Source organism: Mastigoproctus giganteus, chromosome 5, assembly GCF_048544385.1.
Source record: "Mastigoproctus giganteus isolate SK-2022 chromosome 5, ASM4854438v1, whole genome shotgun sequence".
In the NCBI taxonomy this organism is placed as follows: domain Eukaryota; kingdom Metazoa; phylum Arthropoda; class Arachnida; order Uropygi; family Thelyphonidae; genus Mastigoproctus; species Mastigoproctus giganteus.
In genome coordinates, this window is record NC_143579.1 from 122,503,021 (window position 1) to 122,525,952 (window position 22,932).

General features: G+C 37.9%; 1 protein-coding gene across 2 annotated transcripts in view; it reads right to left on the reverse strand.

Moving 5' to 3' along the window:
- LOC150085673 (endoplasmic reticulum-Golgi intermediate compartment protein 1-like) overlaps window positions 1-22,932 on the reverse strand; it is a 285,607-nt gene that overhangs the window by 67,383 nt on the left and 195,292 nt on the right. For both annotated transcript variants that reach the window (XM_090374181.1, XM_090374180.1), the window contains exon 7: window positions 2,211-2,311. In XM_090374181.1, the coding sequence (XP_090230307.1) occupies window positions 2,211-2,311 (101 nt within the window). The remainder of the gene's footprint in view (window positions 1-2,210; window positions 2,312-22,932) is intronic.

Consider the following 22,932-nt stretch of genomic DNA (forward strand, 5'->3'; position numbering starts at 1 on the left):
ATTCCTTCTACACATCATCACAAAGAAAATAATAGCTGACAGCCCTAAGACCTTCAAACTGCCAAGCAATATCATAAACCAATAATCTGCATTCTATACATACTTGGCATTAGTGAAAAATTAGGAAAAATAAGCAAGAAAATACGGAATCAGCACATCCTTCAAGGGTTCGGCCTCTGTAAAACATATTCCAAAAAATCAATCCAACCACCAACAATCACAGAGGCCCTATTTATCAAACAGACTGTGGGTGTGGAGGCACATACATAGGATAGTGTTATAGAAGACTCAATTCCAGAATTAAGGAACACAAAAAAAAAAAAAGATGTACAATACAGAAGAACAGAAAAATCTGACACTGCCCTGCATGCATTCCAATGTGGGGATATATGGCAATTCAACAATGCCAGAGTTCTTTCTGCTGACCAACAATAGAACAGTAGAAAATTCAAAGAAGCATTCTACATAAAAATTGTATGAAGGCACATCTGTTAACAGAAAACAAGGAATTGAATTTAATTCACAATACTTGAACTTATTGAAAAAGATAGCAGATCTCAAAAAACAGAAGATCAGCCAATTACCCTCCCCTTGGAAACTAGCCAGCCACAATCCCCAAAGATCTGAAAACAAGGTTAGGCCATCCATCTCGAGGCTTCAATCCAATTGCAATTTATACTATAATACAAGAATAACTGTATACAGAATAACTTAGCTGACACTCTACTACTGGACAATTAATTGGAATGTTCTCATATAAATACCCGTTGACAGCACTTCTTGCCAGAACACACAGTAGGGATCAAGACACTCAGCAAACAGGGGCTGACAATAGGTAAGACCACATGTTATAATTCTGTTTAACCTTAAGTATATGTTTAATTGTAAAAATTTTAACTTGGTACTTTTCTATTTCCCATTTGTATAGATAATTCTTACCAAATGTATAATATAAAGTATAAGTAACAGTTATATATGGTCTCTCTCATGATGGATACCGGCAAGGTTCCCAAAACATCACCTTAAGGTATAGGAATTTAGTTATTAACTGAATAAACTATTCTAATATTCATATGGTATAAGGAATGGCCATTACTAAAAGTATAATTCCACAAAATGAAAGCAGAATTCATAAATGTGGCAAAAAAGTAAATTTATTTACATACAAGTTCATATTTTTTAAGCATATACTGCAGTTTGAAAAGATGACATAAAAGTGAATACAGTAAACTCTGTAAAATCTGGCACATTTTACAAAAAAAAAAAAATCAAAATTTCATAATCTAGAAATACTGAGAAAGCAATCTGGCACTCACATCAATGATTGCAATTGTCTTTAAGGAATCACACAAAAAAAGAGTGACATTTCTATCTTTATAAGATGCTTGCAAGACTATCCTGTCCTTTAATCTATTTTTATGGCCAGCAGGATTTAAACTGCATAGACATTGCAATGGCTTTAATTCTCACAGGAGAACAAACTTCTCTTTGCAATGAGTTTCCCTGGTATTGCACTACTTGCAAACAGATAGCCTCTGTAGACAATTAATTGCCCATATAAATAAAAGAGGAGACTGCTATGAACAGTATGTTTCGGCACTAGCCACTATTTTATCCCTCATGAATTAGCAGGTGGTCTTCTCTAGTGACAACACACAGACAAAGCAGTTATAGAAAATTGTGACATGAGCTGCTATTTGGCATACAAAATTAGTTTACAAAGTTGTAATACAATTACAGCTATCTGTGGAAATCAGAGTAATACTAGTGCAATTCATTACAAGGGCAAGTTTGTTCTATTGTGCATTATCCATGCAGTTTAAATCTCTGCAAGAAAAGATGAATGGACAAGATAGACATAATAACTATTTACAGATGTAAATAAGTTCACAGTTCTCTGAGCTTCTCTAAAACTGCTGAAACACTATGTATGCTGCTTCTCTAAAATCTGGCACCTCTCAATCCCAGAGGGTGACAGATTTTAAAGAGTTTACTGTATATACTTTGTTCCACACAGTTGAACAGGCACTTCACATGAGAAAAAGCGGCATTAACCAGGGCTGCAGAGATACTAGTTAATCCAACCATTGATAATCAAGAATCTACTATAATTGGGACTATTTGCAATAAAAATAAAAATGGGGGAAAAAAAGCAAGTAAAGCTTTATGCAATAATATTAGCAACTTACATGCTACATGGGAATTATTACCTTATATGCATAGGTATACTGAAAAGTTTCAACTTTCTTTCCATGGAGATCTTCAAATATTGTCGGCACAATTTTCATTACATAATCATGTGATTCAATAGCTAGAAAAATAAAAATTTAAAAAGTGAAAAACCATTATTACATAGAGGTAATAAGCCAATGCAAGAAAGAGAGAGAGAGAGAGAGAGAGAGAGAGAGAGAGAGAGAGCAGTGATTATTAAATATCAATCACCTAGTAAAATCAGGGACTAGTGTGAAAAGCATAAACAGTGAATATTTTTTTTTTTAACATGTTTGCTGCCTTTATACTATATGTGTTCCTCATATACCTTACAGCCCTTATCTTTCACTTGGCGATTTTTTTTTTATTTCCAAAGTTGAAGAAGGAGCAGCAAGGAAAATATTTCCAGTCATCAGAAGTTGTACAGACATCAGAGGTGATTTTCAAATGCATGTCAAAAAAATGGCTTCCACCATGTTTTTGAAGAATGGCAGCAATGTTGGAGTAAGTGCATATCACCAAATGGTGACTATTTTGAAAAGGAACATCAAAATATGGATGATTAAAAAAAAGGTATACAGCCAGTCATCGTATAGCACGATAGTTGTGTTCCTAGAAACCCTCGTGCAATGCAAAACCGTGCAATATAAACAACAAGCCCTATGGGGAAAATAGGGTTAGGTGCCGACCACCCAAAATTGAACACACATTTGTAACCAAAACATTACCAAACACAATGAATTATCGTAATAAAATACTTAAGTATTTTATTACAACTATTACGTAATAAAATATTGCTAATGCTTTTGCTTCTATCGTAAGCAAACTTGTTTTTTTTTTGACTTTCTATCCAAACAGATGACAGCTGTTCAATCTCTTCCAATTCTTTGTGTCTTAATCTAATGGATTTTAATTACACTGAGTTGGTCTTGCTATGAAAGTTTTTATTTTCTCTGCATTCTTTGTAATTCTCGGCATTGCCTCATTTAGGCCTGTAGCACGTGCAATATCACATGGTTTTTCATTTCGCTCAAAGTGTTTCACAATTTCATGTTTTTCTCTATCGACAGAGGAGGACTGGCCATAAGCCTTACCAGAGAAACCACGGTGGGCCGGAGTCTGGTGTGATTTTGGCCATAAACGCTAGTATGGGGCCACTACAAATTTTCCCGGGTAAAAATTTTTGATCCAGTCTGCTTCTATTTATCGATATTGCTTTTCTTTTTCTCTCTAAATCTGTAGTGTCTTCACCAGGACGCTTCCTTTTCACACCTTTTAAGTATTTTACTCATTTTCAGGGAACAAAACATAATTACAAAATAAGGAGGCATGCTTGATACACATAAACAAAGCTGCACGCATGTTTAAAAACTGAATAAACAACACCGTAAAGGCAGAGACACACTATGAACACCTCACATTTTACTAAAGCACGTTTCTGGGGGTTACTACCATAAAACAATAAAAATTATTTCCATTTGTGTTTCTGCTAGTGGAATCTGTTATAAACTGGTAGTTGTTATTGTTTTTTATTTGGTTTTTTTTTTAGGAGCATTGGCAACTAAGGCCATATTGCTCCAGGATATGCGGTGGTCATTCCCTGACCTTTCCGCATCCTCAGTATTTGGTGGTCACGGGCTCGAACCCCGGTGTAATCAAGAAGCGCGTGCTACGCTCTGCTGCTCCTTCCCACCTAGCTACGGAGGCGCCCTGTTAGTAAACTCGATCTAATTGCATTTGTGATAATACCAATAGCTGGAATTGTCTGGGTTTTTACGCTTCACTAATATAAAAAACATAAATACATTTTCAGAATCTTCTCTTCATTCCTATCGTGTTGTGTTCAGTTGGAGTGATTCCGCATTAGACTGCCATTTCTTGTAAACACAAAGGCGAATCGTGCATAAGCAAATTTGGTTCGTGTTATATTCGATATTGTTCCCCTATTTATAAATCGTGTATGATCGAATTCGTGTAGTGTAAACACGTGTTATACGAGGACTGACTGTATTGTGAAAGAAAAAAAATAATTATGATCATTAATTATTGAACAAACCTCCTTCATGGATGGGCTGAAAAATGGCAATTCCGGCTGACAGTGATAAATAGATGTAGAACTATAGTAACCCTGGAATAACATCCATTTGACCAGCACCAAACTCAAGTAATTGATAAGAAAAAGGCCTATGTTTAACTGTACATTCCAACATGGAGTTCTCTGAGCAGCACGAACAGCTCATAAGGATTCTGTCAATGAATAAACGAGAACTTTGCCACAGAGACAACAACATGATTTTTTCTTTGTACTATATAAGACAATAGTTGGCCACATCTGGAATAATGCTTAGAGCTTCCTAATTAGAGGTTTCCAAGAAACTTCATTTTAGGAAGGACATAAAACTATTGAAAAAGGGTGGCAATGGTAGAGAATATCCTTGTGGAAGGCACAGAAAAATAGTCTTACCAAGAAAGACTGGTCTTCTGTAAACTATAGTTTACTAAAATGTAAGAAGAATTAATGTAAGATTTAATACAGTAGAACGTCGGTTATCCAGAATAATTTTAAAGGTTGATTTTTTTTTGATTTTTTTAATTTGCAGTAGTACAGTAAGCACTGGTTATAGTAGTCACATTTCCAAATTGAATTTTGAATGGTTCAATGGTTCAACTATTGATGATCCCGTTCAGGTAGCAAACAAACTAAACGAGTATGTTGCATATACATTCCCACGAGGAGTTATTCAGGGAGGGGGAAATTTTTTTTTTTTTTTTTTTTGGTAGTTGTTGGTGCATCAGCATCTGTGGCCATAATGCACCTCCCAAGGTTTTTGCAGTACTTTGATCAAAGCCGGAGGCGGGATTCGAACCCGCAACCTTTGGGTTGCCAGGCAGGTACTTTACCCACCCGGCTAGCCAGGTCGGCAGGGAGGGAAATGACAGAAGTGAATTAAACTCACGCGGTGAACTAGATGATTTTGTAATAACTGAGCAAAATGGAGGAGAAATTGTTGAAGATAAACATAAGAAAGGCACCTGAGATGGATGGGATCTATCAGTTATATTAAAGGAGGCAGTAAAGGAATAAGCAAACCCTTAGCCATAATTATGAGAGCTTCCTTAGACTCAGGGGAGCTACCCATGTACTGGAGATGTGCAAATGTCACCCCAATTCAAAAAAGGAGGTTCAAAGAGCAATAGAAGTAATTACAGACCTGTTAGTTTAACTTCTGTTCCAGGGAAATTAATGCAGTCACGGGTTAAAGAAGCATTGCAGGATCATCTAGACAAGATTTCAGATATAGCTCAGACACAGCATGGATTCGTTAAGGGAAAGCCTTGTCTGACCATTTTGATTGGATACTGTAATGTGGTCACAAAAGAACTGGATGCAAAGAATAATTTTGATATCATACATTTGAATCTTAGAAAGGCTTTTGATACTGTTGCACATGGAAGACTGCTGCACAAATTGGAGCAACGTGGCATTAGAGGAAAATTGCTGCTATGGATAAAGGGATGGTTGAGCGGGATAAGAACGAGAGTAGCCTTGTTCAGGCAAAGCTTTTACAGCTCCGGAAAATAGAGAAGTTTTTTCTGTTTTTATCAACTTAAATTGGCTTATTAACTTATTTTCTAGAGAAGCTTTATATTCCTAGTTATGATACTTAGTTCAAAATTTAACTTAGATAGAGATTTTGTAGGTTATTACTTAGTATCGTTAAGGGTATCCAATCCACGTGTTATACAAGTTTTGCAGCTCCGGCGAACCGGAAGTTTTTTAGCTATAATTAGCCGCTTAATTGACTAATTGTAATATTAAATTAAAGTCTATAAGTAACGTATGACCTAGTCAAGATCCTTGGTTTATTCTGATTTCAGACAGCGAGATTTTGGAAGTTAATTAATACTTTTTAAGTGTTCGTAGATTTACCGTTCCTAACTTGCCGCCATTGTTATATGATACGTTATATCCCAAATTAGATAGCATTAGCTCAGTACAGTATAGTATATAATATTATCAATTAATAAATAAAATTTTTTAAACTTGTTAAACTTCATTGTCAATTAAATTGTACTTTTTAACTAAATACATATAACAACTTAGATTTTACAAACGTAACATTATTAATACATAACTTGATACTGAAGTTACATATCGGAACTCTGAGATAATACTTGATATTGAAAAAATATATATAGATATATACTGTTATAACTGCATTGGGATGCAAGTTTAGGGTTATAATTTTGTACTGGAATTGAAATTTTATTGAAATTGAATCAAAATCATGACTCAGAAAAGAGCAGCAAAGCAAAAGGCTCAAGCTAATGAGAGTGCTGTGGCTCAGGGGAGAACCGAGGGGGGCAGTTGCCCTCTGAATCACAGCCTTTTAAAATGCACTGCTTGCTTGATGCTTGTGGAGCAATCAGGTACGGGACATGATATTTCCAAAGGGGGGGGGATGTCTTTGTGCATGTGCGCACGATGTAAGGAGTGTGAGGAAATGAGGCGACAACTCAGCGTTGTTATGGACCTATGTGAGAACTGAGGGACAGGGTGAATGTCCTCGAAGGATCTAAATTAAGGGGCCCATCAAGCGCTCAGCTGCTTTTATTGGAATGAGCAGCATCCTGGAAAACAAGATGAATGGTATTTCAGAGACTTTTGGAGGTCACTGCAGTACAAGTAAACACATGGGTTGTGTTAGGATAGCTAAGAATAGGAACAGGTGCATGTATACTTGTGTATACACCAAAGCTAGCAGTTTGGTAAATAAATTTGATGAATTTGAGGTATTGCTCAAAACATCAAAAGCAGATATTGTTGGGATATCAGAGATGTGTTTTCACACAGATATAAGGAATGCGGAAATGGAATTTGGGGAGTACAATGTGTACATGAAGGATAGACAGGATAGGAAGGGCGGAGTGGTTATGCTATTAGTTAAGAAACCCACATAATCCAAGGAAGTGAAGCAAGCCAACATTCCTGGACAGTGCAGTGCAGTGTCGAGTCAGTTTGGTGTGACATAAGCATTGGGAGATCAAAATTGAGAGTAGGAGTGTGTTATAGGCCTAATGACTCTGATGAGTAAAATAAGGAACTGTACAAGGAAATAGATGAGCCTTATAATGGGGAATTTTAATTTCCCAGATATTGACTGGAATATATGGGTTGGTCACTCACACACTAGCAAGGCGTTTGTGGATTTATTAGATGATTATTTTCTACATCAGCATGTTCAGTAGGCAACTAGAGGGAGTAATACTCTTGATCTGATTATCAGTAGTGATTTTTCATGCATTAAGAATTTGCAGATAAAGGAAACACTAGGTGGCAGTGATCACAGTGTGCTGAAGTGGGATTTACTTAAAGAGGTAACTACCGTCAGAGGTAAAGAGAAGGGTTTTTGCTTTCATAAAGGCGACTCCAGAGGTCTGAGACAGTATTTAAATTCTATACGGTGGAACCAACTGATGATGATGATACCAACAGCAAATTCAAATGGGAAGCATTCAAAGAATTAATTTTGGATGGTACTAGGCTTTACATACCAAATAAGAAATACTGTTCAAGGTTTAGGCCTAAATGGATGTCAGATGAACTAATGATACATATGACAGAAAAGAAAAGAAAAATGCATGGAATACGTATAAATTAATGGGTGACATGGAAGCCTATGATAGATATAAGCTGGTCTGTAACCAAGTCACAAAAGAGATTATGCAGGCAAAGGCAGATTATGAGAAATCTTTGGCAAAGGATGTAAAGAAAAACAGCAAAGAGTTCTTCACTTGTGTAAACTAGAAGGAAAGGGATGAATCAAATTTGTCCACTGGATATTGATGGTTCAACTATAGATGATCCTGCTCAGATGGCAAACAAACTAAATGAGTATTTTGCATCTACATTCGCATATGAGGAGTTATTTAGGGAGGGGAATGCCACAGGTGAATTGAACTCTGGCAGTGAGCTAGATGATTTTGTAAAAACTGAGAGGAAAGTGGAGGAGAAATTGTTAAAGATTAACATAAAAAAGGTACAAGGGGTGGATCCATAATTATGAGAACATCTTTGGAATCAGGGGAGGTACCCATGGACTGGAGATGTGCAAATGTAACCACAATTCACAAAAGAGGATCAAAGGGCAACACAACTAATTATAGACCTGCTAACTTCTGTTCCTGGAAAATTAATGGAGGCACTGGTAAAAGAAGCACTGCAGGATCATCTAGACAAGACTTCAGTTATAACTCGGACACAGCATGGTTTTGTTAAGGGAAAGTCTGCCTGACAAATTTGATTGGATACTATGATGTGGTCACAAAGGAACTGGATGCAGGGAATAACTTTGATATTATATATTTGGATCTTAGAAAGGCTTTTGATACTGTTGCACATGGAATACTGCTGAACAAATTGCAGCAGCGTGGCATTGGAAGCAAATTGCTGCTATGAATAAAGGGATGGTTGAGTGGGAGAAGATAGCAAGTGGTAATCAATGGTCACTGCTCATCGTGGACTAATGTTATTAATGGAGTCCCTCAGGGTTCAGTGTTGGGTCCATTATTCTTTTCTGCATTTATAAATGATATTGATGATGGTATATCAAGCTTAATGTCCAAGTTTGCAGACGATATGAAGATTGGCAGGGTTGTTAAAGACACTAATGACAGTACGCTGCTACAACAGGGTCTAGAAAAGTTGAGCAGATGGGCTGAGAGGTGGCAAATGAAGTTCAACATTGACAAATGTAAAGTTCTACATATGGGAAGTAGTAATCCCAGAGTAATGTATCAATCTGTGGTACTACACTGACAGTGGTAGAGAACAAAAAGGACCTGACGGTAATTGTGCACGCAGATATGAAGTCTACTGAGCATTGCAGACAGTCTGCAAGAGTAGCTCATGGTGTCTTGTCAGGCCACACCTTCAGTACTGTATTCAGGTCTGGAGGTCTCATTTCAAGAAGGATGGAGAGCTGCTGGAACGAGTACAGAGAAGGGCAACAAGATTGGTGAATGGAATGAAGATTTGCTCTTAAAAAGAAAGTCTTAAGTTTTGCAAATTACAGTGTCTGGAGACTAGGCACCTGCGAGGTGATGTGATTGAGATGTATAAAGCCTTAAATGGTTTGAGCATGCTCAATGCTGATGGGATTCTTCCTCTTGCTCTGAATAATCACCTGAGAGGGAATAAATTGAAATTGAGGAAGACAGTTGCAGGATAGATGTGTGGAATTTTGCCTTTAGTCAGTGGGTGGTTCATTGCTGGAACAAACTTCCATCTATCGTTCTAGAAGTTGATAGCTTAAATAGATTCAAGGCAGAACTGGACAAACATTTAGAGCGAGTGGATCAGTGAAATGATAAAAGTTTTTTTTTTGCCTGATGCTATATAAGCTTGCTTTCTTGCATCATGTGCCTTTACTAATGGTAATGCTAACAAATCCATTCTGTGATAACCATTTAACTGCATTCCTATCAGAATAATCCTGGATTGCTTCTTTAATCAGCAACTTCATTATTTCCCGTGGAAGAGCCAAGTCAATATTACAGGTTTTTAATTATACAATGTACCCTTAGATCGCTCTCTGTGAACGGGAGAAATATTTGCATATCACAAAACTGTATAGATTAAATTTATTACTCCACAATATGAGAGATGCCTGATGGTGTATGATGTGTTTAGACTATAAAGCATTTAGGGATGAAGCCTCAAGCTATGGAAAAGTCTAGACTATGTATAAGTACAGTAAACCCCTGCTGTTCGCAGTGGTTACGTTCCTGAGAAATGCCGCGAATACCGAAAACGCAAATACTGAGTTATGGCTCCCATAGTAATAAAGGGGTTCCGTTCCAAAGTATGAAATATATAAGAAAAACTAGTCTAAAATTTTGTCTATGTATGTATTATATGTACCTTCATAATATGACTATGTACATAGACAGTACATAGTGAAATGCAAGCATATGGCATCGAAATGAAAATAAGAAACAATTTAATATTAAATGTAATATTTATTAGAAATTTCAAACAAATCTTTCAAACCAGTGCCTTTGCTAGCTAAAAAACTTATCCTGCCAGTGCTATCACCAGTTTCGCTAAAGTGTTGATAAAGGAGTTTTGCCTTTTCACGAATGATGAGTGAACTTAACAGAATTTTATTTTGACTTCAGTCTTCTATCCACAGATTTAAAGCATTTTCCATTTTTTCTAATTTAACATCACGAGTTACAGAGCAAATTTTTGAAGAAATTAGCACGTTTTCACGGACACTACGGCAGATTTTTCTTCTGATTTCTTGATTGCCACTGACGAGACACTTTCACCATTATAAATTTTATCTAATAACTAAATTTTATTCGCTAATGTCATCACCTTCTTTGATCTTTTCACATTTCCCTTGTTATTCGTAGCCATATTTTTGTACGGGTTAGAAAGAACTTGTCCACAATAAAGTCACTTTCTTCCATTAGCACACACTAGAAAAAGTCTGTTTCACACTGCAAAATGGTAGATTTATCAATTCTGTAAGCATATCAATTTATAAATTGATAAATTTATTCAATTTATAGGCATATAAATTAAAAGCAAACGACAAAACCTTCCATTAAAAGCGCATAACACATACTGAACAAGGATTAGCGAGAAACATCCACGCTCGCGATTTTGTCACTCCTTTCCCCCACCCACTGAGCACAGTTTTGATCGGGAAAAATAATTTTAGCCATGCCCATGTTTTTTTATGGTGGAAAATGTTCACAGCGCTTTAAAATTCACATTTTTTTAAGTTTCATTTTATATTAAACCAGCAACCGTGAATCCAGATACTGTGAATAGCGGGGGTTTACTGTATATAGTGCAAAAGCATCAATAATACATAGCCAAATCTGAATTAACAGATTGTTAGCAAAATGGCATCGTTTTAAGTTATATCTCATATTGTGAATACCTTCACAACGAGTTGCCATGATACTGCACTACTTCGAATAAGTAACACTTCATCTGAGGAGAAGACTAATGTTACTTATTCTCAGATGGATACCACCACCACCACCATCCAGACAGCACCGTTTCAGGGCTATTTGGCCCATCTTCGGTAGGTGGGTAGGTACCCGAGTGATGCAATGATGGCAAAACAGTTATGAAATAGAACTCCACAATATGAGAGATGCCTGATGGTGTATGTGTTTAGATTATAAAGCGTATAACTCCATAGCTTGAAGCCTCAAGCTATGGAGTTATACCCACCCACCGAAGAAGGGCCAAATAGCCCTAAAACGGTGTTCTCTGGGTGATGGAATCCATCTGAGAATAAGTAACATTAGTCTTCTCCTCAGGTGAAGTGTTACTTATTCGAAGTAGTGCAATATCATGGCAACTCGTTGTGAAGGTATTAACAATATTAGCATTAGTAGAGGCATATGATGCAAGAAAGCAAGCTAATGCAGCATCAGCCAAAAAAAAAAAAAAAAAAAAAAACACTTCCATTTCACCCCTCTGTTCATTCAAAATACCTGTCGAGCAGAGCCTTAAATTTATTTAGGCTATCAACTTCCACAACAAGGGATGAAAGTCTGTTCCACCAACCAACTACCCACTGGCTAAGGGCAAATTTCCGCATATCTATCCTACATCTGTCTTTCCTCAATCTGAATTTATGCCCTCTCAGGTGATTATTCTGAGCAACAGGAAGAATCCCTTCGGCATTGAGCATGCTCAAACCATTCAAGGCTTTTTACACCTCTATCAGATCACCTCGCCGGTGCCTAGTCTACAAACACTGTAATTTACAAAATTTAAGCCTTTCTTCATAAAAGAAACAGTTTGTTCCATTCACTAATATTGTTGCCCTTCTCTGTACTCGTTCCAGCAGCTCTACATCCTTCTTGAAATGAGGCCTCCAGACCTGTATACAGTACTCAAGGTGTGGCCTGACCATTGCCTTATACAAGGGAATAATCACTTCCTTATCCCTGCTAGAAAAATTCCTGTATATCCTTGACAAGACCCCATGAGCTACTCTTGCAGCCCGTCTGCACTGCTCAGTGAACTTCATATCTGCCTGCACAATAACCCCCAGGTCCTTTTCATTCTCTACCACTGTCAGTGTAGTACCACAGAGTTGATACGTTGCTTTTGGTTTGCTGTTTCCCCATATGTAGTACTTTACATTTGTCAATGTCAAACTTCATTTGCCACCTCTCAGCCCATCTGCCAAACCGTTCCAGATCCTGTTGCAGCAGCAGCATAACAACCCTGCCAACCTTTATATCGTCTGGAAACTTGGACATTAAGCTTGATATACCATCAACAATATCATTTATAAATACAGAAAACAATAGTGGACCCAACACTGAACCCTGAGGGACTCCACTAATAACATTAGTCCACGATGAGCAGTGTCCATTGATTACCACTCTCTGTCTTCTCCTACTCAACCATCCCTTTATCCATAGCAGCAATTTGCCTCCAGTGCCACACTGCTCCAATTTGTGCAGCAGTCTTCCATGTGCAACAGTATCAAAAGCCTTTCTAAGATCCAAATACATAATATCGAAGTTATTCCCTGCATCTAGTTCTTTTGTGATTGCATCATAGTATCCAATCAAATTGGTCAGACAAGACTTTCCCTTAACAAAACCATGCTCTGTCCGAGCTATAACTGAAGTCTTGTCTATGATCCTGCAGTGCTTCTTAAACCAGGGCCTCCTTTAATTTTCCTGGAACAGAAGTTAAACTCACAGGTCTATAATTACTTGTGTCAGCCTTTGATCTTCCTTTGTGATTCGAGGTCACATTTGTACATCTCCAGTCCATGGGTACCTCTCATAATTATGGCTAAGGGTTTGCTTACTTCCTTTGCTGCCTCCTTTAATATAACTGGATAGATCCCATCCACCCCAGGTGTCTTTCTTGTGTTTATCTTCAACTATTTCTCCTCCACTTTACTCTCAGTTATTAAAAGATTATCTAGACCTCTGGCATTTCCCTCGCTGAATAACTCCTCATGTGTGAATGTCGATGCAAAATATTCATTTAGTTTGTTAGCTACCTGAGCAGAATCATCAACAGTTGAACCATCGATATTAAGTGGACCAATCTGATTCATCCCCGTCCTTCTAGAGTTTAAGAGTTTTTCTTTGCATCCTTTGCCAAAGATTTCTCGTACTCTGCCTTCACCTGCCTAACATCCTTTGTAAATTAGTTGCAGATCAGCTTATATCTATCATAGGCTTCTGTGTCACATGTTAATTTATATTTGATACTAGAGAGCTATTAAGTGCTCGATATTTCCTATATTCTATTATATTATGAATCAACAGGGCTTACCTTTATTTTTGATATAGGAAGCTTCTTTTCCAACTCTCCTTGTCCAACTCGCTAATAATTCATGGGGAAGGCGATATCAATTTTGCAAGACATTGTCATAAAGTTAGATTTTGGAGGTCTAAACTGGCTAATAATTAAGGATCGATTTTTTCTTTTTGGTGCTGTGGCAGGAATTTTGAGTTAAATTTAGGGGTCTAATAATTAGATATGGGGTGGGGGGGTGGGGGTTATTCTCTACATTCCTTAAGTCGGACTAGAACTTTTCGGGGTGTCATGTTCACAGGAAGAGAGCTACTCACAATTAATCCGAAACTTTTGTCTTATGTTGTAGTGTTTGTTCTTCACGCATGCGTATAAGTGACCAATCGTCGGACAACAGGAATGGCCTACGGATATTGATTGAAGTTGCATGTAGTTTCATCTCTAAGGTTTCTGCAATAAGTAGTTTGTAGTAGTTGTGTTGAATATTTATAATTTTAGTTTCATTAAAGCCGAATGTATGTCGTTCATTTATGGCGTGGAACGAAAGTTCCGATGCATTTAGTAGTAGTAGTAGTAGTAGTAGTGGCATATGATGCAAGAAAGCAAGTGTAGGAGCTTATGCAGCATCAGCCAAAAAAAAAAAAAAAAAATCACACCATTCCCTCCAAATACCTGTCCAGTTCCTCCTTAAATTTATTTAACCTATCAACTTCCACAACGACAGATGGAAGTTTGTTCCAGCAATTAACCACCCGCTGGCTAAAGGCAAATTTCCGCACATCTATTCTACATCTGTCCTTTCTTAATTTGAACTTATGTCCCCGTAGGTTCGTAATCTGGACAAGTGGAAGGATCCCATCAGAATTCAGCGTGCTCAACCCATTCAAGGCCTTATAGACCTCAATCAGATCACCGCGCAGGTGCCTGGTCTCCAGCAACTGTAATTTGCAGAACTTAAGCCTCTCTTGGTAAGAGAATCCCTTCATTCCCCTCACCAATCGTGTTGCTCTTCTCTGTACACGCTCAAGCAAATCTACATCTTTCCTAAAATGAGGCCTCCAGACCTGTACGCAGTACTCAAGGCGTGGCCTGACCATTGCCTTATACAGAGGGACAATCACCTCCTTTTCCCTGCTAGCAAAATTCCTATATATCATTGACAAAACCCCATGACCGGCCCTAGCAGCCTGTCTGCATTGCTCAGAAAACTTCATATCTGACTGCACAATTACTCCCAGGTCTTTTTCATTTTCTACCACCTTAAGTGTAGTACCACACAGTTGGTACGTTTCTCTGGGGTTACTTCTACCCATATGCAGTACTTTGCATTTGTCAAGGTTGAACTTCAGTTGCCACTTCTTAGCCCATCTGCCCAAATTATCTAGATCCTGTTGCAGTAGCACACTGCCATTACTGTCATTAACAACTCTGCCAACCTTTGTGTCATCTGCAAACTTCGACATTAAGCCTGATATACCTTCATCAATGTCATTGATAAATACACAAAACAACAGTGGACCCAACACCGAACCCTGTGGGACTCCACTAATAACATTAGTCCACGAAGAGCAGCACCCATTGATTACCACCCTCTGTCTTCTCCCACTTAACCATCCTTTTATCCATTGTAGCAACTTACCCTTAATACCATTCTGCTCCAATTTGTACAGTAGTCTTCCATGCGCAACAGTGTCAAAAGCTTTCCTGAAATCCAAGTATATGATATCAAAATTATTTTTTGCATCCAGTTCCTTTGTGACCACATCATAATAACCAATCAAATTTGTCAGACAAGACTTTCCCTTAACAAACCCATGCTGTGTTTGAATTATTGCTGCAGTCTTGTCTAGATGATCCTGCAATGCATCTTTAACCAGTGACTCCATTATTTTACCCGGAACAGAAGTTAAACTAACTGGTCTGTAATTACTCGTGTCACCCTTCGATCCACCTTTGTGAATTGGGGACACATTTGCACATCTCCAGTCCGTGGGAACCTCCCCTGAGTCCAAGGATGCTCTCATAATTATGGCTAAGGGTTTGCTTAGTTGCTTTGCCGCCTCCTTTAAAATAACTGGATAGATCCCATCCACCCCAGGTGCCTTTCTTATGTTTAACTTCAACAATTTCTCCTCCACTTTGCTCTCAGTTATTACAAAATCATTAAGCACACTGCTACAATTTGATAACCTTCTTCCATTTTCAAACTGTAATAATTCCTCACGTGTGAATGTAGATGCAAAATACTCATTCAGTTTGTTTGCTATCTGAGCAGGATCATCAACAGTCGAACCATCGATGTCAAGTGGACCAATCATATTCATCCCCTTCCTTTTCGAGTTTATATAAGTAAAGAAATCCTTGCTGTTTTTCTTAGCATCTTTTGCCAAAGATTTCTCGTAATCCGCCTTCGCCTGCCGAACCTCCTTTGTGACCTGATTACAGACTAGTTTATATCTGCCACAGGCTTCTGCGTCACCTGATAATTTATATGCATCCCATGCATTTTTCTTCTCTGTCACGAGTCTCATTAGTTCATTTGATAACCATTTAGGCCTAAACCTTGAACGATATTTCTTAATCGGTATATAAAGTCTAGTAGCTTCCACGATTAATTCCTTGAATGCTTCCCACTTAGAATTTACTGTTGGTAACATCGTCAGTTGATCCCACTGTACAGAATTTAAAAACTGTCTGAGACCACTGTACTCCCCTTTACGGAAGTAAAAACCCTTTCCTTTACCCCTGACGGTAGTTACCTCTTTGAGTAAATCCCACTTCAGCACACTGTGATCACTGCCACCTAGTGGTTCCTTTATCTGCAAATTCTTAATACACGAATGATCACTGCTGATAACCAGATCAAGAGTGTTACTTTCTCTTGTTGCCTCTCGAACATGCTGCTGCAGAAAACAATCATCCAATAAATCCACAAAAGTCTGACTAGTGTGTGAGTGACCAACCCACAAGTTCCAGTCAATATCTGGGAAGTTAAAATCCCCCATTATAAGACATTCTGATTTACTGGCCCACTCTATTTCTCTGTACAATTGTTCATTGTACTCATTCAAGTCATTAGGCCTATAACACACTCCTACTCTTATTGTTCCTTTCGCAGTGCTTATCTCACACCAAACTGACTCAACAGAGCACTGTTCATCTATATTAACTGGGTGCACTTCCTTTGATTTTATGTTTTTCTTAATTAACAGCATAACACCCCCTCCCTTTCTGTCCTGTCTATCCTTTCTGTACACATTGTACTCCCCAAATTCCAGTTCTGCATTCCTTATATCTTTGTGACACCACGTCTCTGCTATCCCAACAATATCCGCCTTTGATGTCTTGACCAACACTTCAAATTCATCAAATTTATTTACTATACTTCTAGCATTGGTATACATGCAAGTATACATGCACCTATTCTTATTCCCAGCCACTTTAACACATCCCATATACCCACCTGTTTCACGAAGACTGCCATTTGAACGACCCGCCCGCACTGAAGCTTTGTGTTGTTTTGCTCGAAGCTGTGCCACTCCCATGGTGGATCCTACGTAGACCGTGTCACAATTTTTGCATGGTATACTGTATACTAGGTCATGCTGTGATTGGAATGTGGTATTTGAAGGTCGATTTCTGAAGAATGTGTACAATTTGTTCATGGGTTTTGCTATGATTTTCATGTCGGTTCCCTTGCATATTTGGTTAAGTTTATTGTACCAGTGCTCGATATATGGAATGGTGATGAAATATATTTTGGTTTTGTTGGATTTTTTTGCAATGTTTGTTGCAAGGTTGTTGTTATTTATTTTATCACGGGCTATTGTTTTGACTTTGTTTATATAGGTTATTGGGTAACCCCTATTTGAGAATCTTCTAGTTCATTTATTTCAGTGGTTAGAGAAATCTGAGTGGAAGAATATTTAAAGGCATTTTTAAATTGGTTCAGTATGACCGATTTTTTGTATGGTTGGGGATGGTAACCGTGGAAGTGCAGAAGCATCCCTTTATTAGTGGGTTTTCTATATATGCTGAAATTTAGTTTTTGGTCTAATCTGTTTATGGTAAAATTAAGGAAATTTATGGAGTGGGATTCTGCTTCAGTTTCTAATTCAAATTTTAGTCTCTGATGGACGTTATTAAAAACCTGTAGAATATTGTTTATGGTCAAGTGATCTGTGATGATTAGGATGTCATCCAGATATCTTCCGTAATATGTGATCTGTGGTATAAATGGATCAAGGTGGATCTTTTCTAATTTGTCTAAGTATAGTTTGGCAATGATCCACTAATATTTAGGCCCATTGGGAGGCCAAAAATCTGTCTGTATATTTTTTCTTGGAACAGAATGTAATTTGCACTTGCAAGTTGGACAAGGAGAGTTGGAAAAGAAGCTTCCTATATCAAAAATAAAGGTAAGCCCTGTTGATTCATAAGTTAATTTATATGTATCCCATGCATTTTTCTTCTCTGCCATATGTCTCATTAGTTCATCTGACATCCATTTAGGCCTAAACCTTGAACAATATTTCTTAGTTGGTATGTAAAGCCTAGTAGCTTCCAAGATAAGTTCTTTGAATGCTTCTCATTTTGAATTTGCCGTTGGCAACATCATCAGTTGGTCCCACTGTATAGAATTTATATACTGTCTCAGACCATCGTAGTCGCCTTTACGAAAGCAAAAACCCGTCCCTTTACCCCTGATGGTATGTTACCTCTTTGAGTAAATCCCACTTCAGAACACTGTGATCACTGCCACCTAGTGGTTCCTTTATCTGTAGATTCTTAATGCATGAAGAATCACTACTGATAATCAGATCAAGAGGATTACTAAGAATATTATTGATGATGATGTAGAAAACAATCATCCAATAAATCCACAAAAGCCTTGCTAGAGTGTGATTGACCAACCCACAAATTCCAGTCAATATCTGGTAAATTAAAATCCCTCATTATAAGACTCTCTGATTTAATGGCCCACTCTATTTTCCTGTACAGTATCTTATTATACTCATCAGAGTCATTAGGCCTATAGCACACTCCTACTCTCAATTTTGATCTCCCAATGCTTATGTCACACCAAACTGACTCGACACTGCACTGTCCTGCGATGTCGACTGGCTTCACTTCCTTGGATTTTATGTGTTTCTTAACTAATAACATAACCTCTCCTCCTTTCCTATCTTGTCTATCCTTTCTGTTGATGTTGTATTCTCTAAATTCCAGTTCTGCATTCCTTATATATCTGTGTGACCCCACATCTCTGATATCCCAATGATATCTGCCTTTGATGTTTTGAGCAATACTTCAAATTCATCAAATTTATTTTCCACACTCCTAGCATTGGTGTATACGCAAGTATACATGCACCTGTTCCTATTCTTAGCTACCCTAACACAGCCCATGTGTTTACTTGTACCGCAATGACTCCCAGCAGTCTGTGAAATATCCTGCATTCTGTTTTCCAGGCTGCTGCTCATTCCAATAGAAGCAGTGCAAGAATCAGTTTCACCTCTGCCAGTGGCTACTGTTAATCTATTAGTCCTTGTATCCCCCCCAAGCTAGCAGTTTTCCGACCCACCTAACACTGCCTCGATAGCATCAGCAAATATTCTTGCGCCTTTTCTATTTAAGTGTATCCCATCCCTGTAGAAGCAGTCTCTCCTGTTAACAAGTACAGTGTTAACTTGTTAACAAGTACAGAATATGAGATATAACTTAAAACGATGCTGTTTTGCTAACATTCTGTTAATTCAGATTTGGCTAAATATTATTGATGCTTTCGCACTATACTTATACATAATCTAGACTTTTCCATAGCTTAAGGTTTCAGCCCTAAACGCTTTATATCTTTATCTAAATCCAACATCAATACACTATGATCACTGCCACACAGTGCTTCCTTTATCTGTCAACAGTATCTGCAATATTCCCAGCCATAAACCTGCACACACAGTACGGAACATATAGTACTGAAGTACTATACGTTCTTATACTGTTTATAACTGGGGTTATCATCAAAAATAATAATAACAGTGTGAAAATTTACATTCAGCCAAGGCGCCTCTGTAGCCAGGTGGGAAGGAGCAGCAGTGCGTAGCACACTCTTCTTGATTAGACCGGGGTCTGAGCCCGTCACCACCAAAAACGGAGGATGCGGAAAGGTCAAGGGAATAACCACCGCATATTCCCGGAGCAATATGGCCTTAGTTGCTAATGCTCCTAAAAACCAAACAACAACAACAACATACATTCAGCCAGAGAGTAGGTGATGATTCAATCAGTTTCCACCTATTGTGGAAGTGAGGTAAATGTAAAGGTTTAAAAGTCTAATAATCACCTGAGAGGGCATAAATTCAAATTGAGGAAGGACAGATGTAGGATAGACGTGCGGAAATTTGCCTTTAGCCAGCGGGTGGTTGGTTGGTGGAACAGACTTCCATTCCTTGTCGTGGAGGTTGATAGCCTAAATAAGTTTAAGGCTCAGCTGGACAGGTATTTTTAACGAACAGAGGGGTGAAGTGGAAGTGGGTTTTTTTTTTTTTTTTTGGCTGATGCTGCATAAGCTTGCTTTCTTGCATCAAATGCCTCTACTAATGCTAATGGTTTGAGCAAATTATTTAAATACTAATGTCTTTTTTTTTTTTTTTTTTTTTTTAAGGTTTTACGACAGATGGAAAATCTTGGGTATATCTTCCTTAACATATTTCTTTTGTACTTTACTGAAAGAGCTGGTGTGCTGAAGAATGTCTTCTGTTTCTTTATCTTAGAGCCTGCAATATATGGTTCTCTTGCTTTTGTTTATCTTATAACCTTGTATGGTACATGCCTCCATTCTTCTCTGTTCATTATGCTCAACTGAAGAATGCCAGATTGTCTCAGGCTGGCGGCTGTTGTTGAAGTTATATAAAGCTGTGTTTCTTCCCCCCCCCCCCCCCCACACGCACACATTTCCCAGAAAGGTGTTATCACAATGTTTTGCTCTTCTGGTCCTCAATGCAGTACAGGCAGGCCTCGCTTAACACGGTTTTCAGTTACCGCGATTGGAAAAAATGATACCACTTTTTACTTTACGCGATTCAAATTTTCAGTTAACGCGATCTTTTATTTCTGATAGTTGAAAAAGATTCGAATCGCGCACTAAATGTCTGACTGCCAATAAACAAGCGTTTGTCCGCTTCCCGCCTCAGTGTGTTCCATCAACTAAGTAGACATGTTATTTGTTTGTCTCCACCTAATAAAGTCACGTGCAGACGTATTTAAAAATTCTAATTTTCTACCCCTGTTAATTATGGATAAAAGAAAGAGTGAAAAACGTGATTGTAATAAAAAAAAACGAAAAGTTATTACTTTAGCTGATAAACTTGAAGTTATTAAAAAACATGAACGTGGTGCAAACCATGCGAAAATCGTAAGAGATCTAGGATACAGTGAGTCTACCGTACGAACTATCTTGAGCCGTAAGAACAAATATAAAGAGAAAGGTAAAGTTTCATCATCTCTTTTGTCTTACAAAATACCAGAAACAGAACTCTAATAATGATTGAAATGGAAAGTCTTATCAATTTGGATAGAAGATTGCAATCAAAAAAGAATTCCATTATCTAAGGACAATATTCAGAGCAAAGCTATTAACCTTTTTACTAAGCTCAAAGAAACAAAATATCAAGGGGAGACTGAAATGTTTGTTGCTAGTTCAGGGTGGTTTGGACGTTTCAAAAATCGAGCACGACTGCATAATGTTAAAGTAACAGGGGAAGCTGCTAGTGCTGATGAAGATGCTGCAGCCAAATTTCCTGCAGAATTGCAAAAAATCATTCAGGATGCTGAATACGACGATCGGCAAATATTTAATGTAGACGAAACGGGCGTATTTTGGAAACGGATGCCAACTAAAACTTATTTGGCTGCAAATGAAGCATCACAACCTGGGTATAAAGTCTCAAAAGATCGACTAACACTTTTATTAGGAGGTAACGCTGAAGGTGATTTTAAATTGAAACCCATGCTTGTGTACCGTGCACAAAATCCTAGGGCTTTAAAAGGATACAGCCATCGCACTCTTCCAGTCATTTTTCGTTCAAATAAAAAAGCATGGATGACCAAAGCCCTATTTGAAGACTGGTTTACGTCTTATTTCTGTCCAACAGTTGAAGCCTATTGCAAGAAAAATAATCTTACTTTTAAAGCTCTGTTGCTTTTAGATAATGCACCTGGACATCCTTCTGCACTTGGTGACTTAAATGAAAATGTGAAAGTTGTTTTTTTACCGGCGAATACGACTTCGTTATTGCAACCCATGGACCAGGGGATGATTGCAACTTTCAAGGCTTACTATCTCCGCAGAACCTTTGCACAGGCACTTGAAGCTATAACAAGAGATAATGCAATTTCTGTACCAGAATTTTGGAAAAAATATAACATATGATTGGCCATTAAAAACATTCATGCAGCATGGGAAGAAGTGACAGCCAGCAATATGAGAGCAGTTTGGAAGCATCTTTTACCCCGCGCAAACGATTTTACTTGCTTCAAAAATGCAGTTCAAAAAGTTATTGAAGACATAACTAATATTGGTAATGAACTTGGTTTCAAAGGCTTGGATGCGGCTAACGTTCGAGAATCACTGAATTCGCATTTAGAACAGCTAAGTGACAATGATCTCCTTCAAATAGAGCAACAGCGTGCGCACGAAGAAGCTGAAGAAAAAGAGTGTGAGCCAGATGAAAATGTTACCTCAAAGGAGATAACGGTAAAAGAACTAGGCGAAATCTTTCGTATCGCAGAGAACCTTAAACAAAAGGTAATGGATGTTGATCCTAACATCGAAACAAGCATGTTATTTCGCCAGGGCCTAGAGAAGCTTGTTGTCGGCTATCGGAAATTGTATGATGAAAAAACGAAAGCCAAAACTGTTCAAACGACTGTGTTCAAATATTTCTGTAGCAAATAGTTAGTTTCTCCATTTGAACAATACATTTAATTCTATAATTTTTATTATCTTTTACATGGCATGCAGTTAAAAAGTTATTTAAAAGGTATTATTTAAAAGTTATTTAAAATTCTTTATGGACATTCCAGAAGGTCAAGTACCAATTATAATTTTTCCTATTGGTTATGATATTCGATTAACGCGTTTCCGTTTTGCGCGGTGCGCTCGCGGGACGAATTAATCGCGTTACTCGAGGCCCGCCTGTATTTGCCACAATGGCCCAATATCTAGCTAAAAATTATCATTCAAATAGGTGGAAACATGCTAATAAACTTGCAGAGCAATGGGGATGTGTGTGCATGTAACTGGTAGGCATATAGCCATACTCCAAATAAAAAAGCAGGCAAGAGGAGATTTGCTATCTCTTCTCTTCTCTTCTCTTCTCTTCTCTCTCTCTCAACTCTCC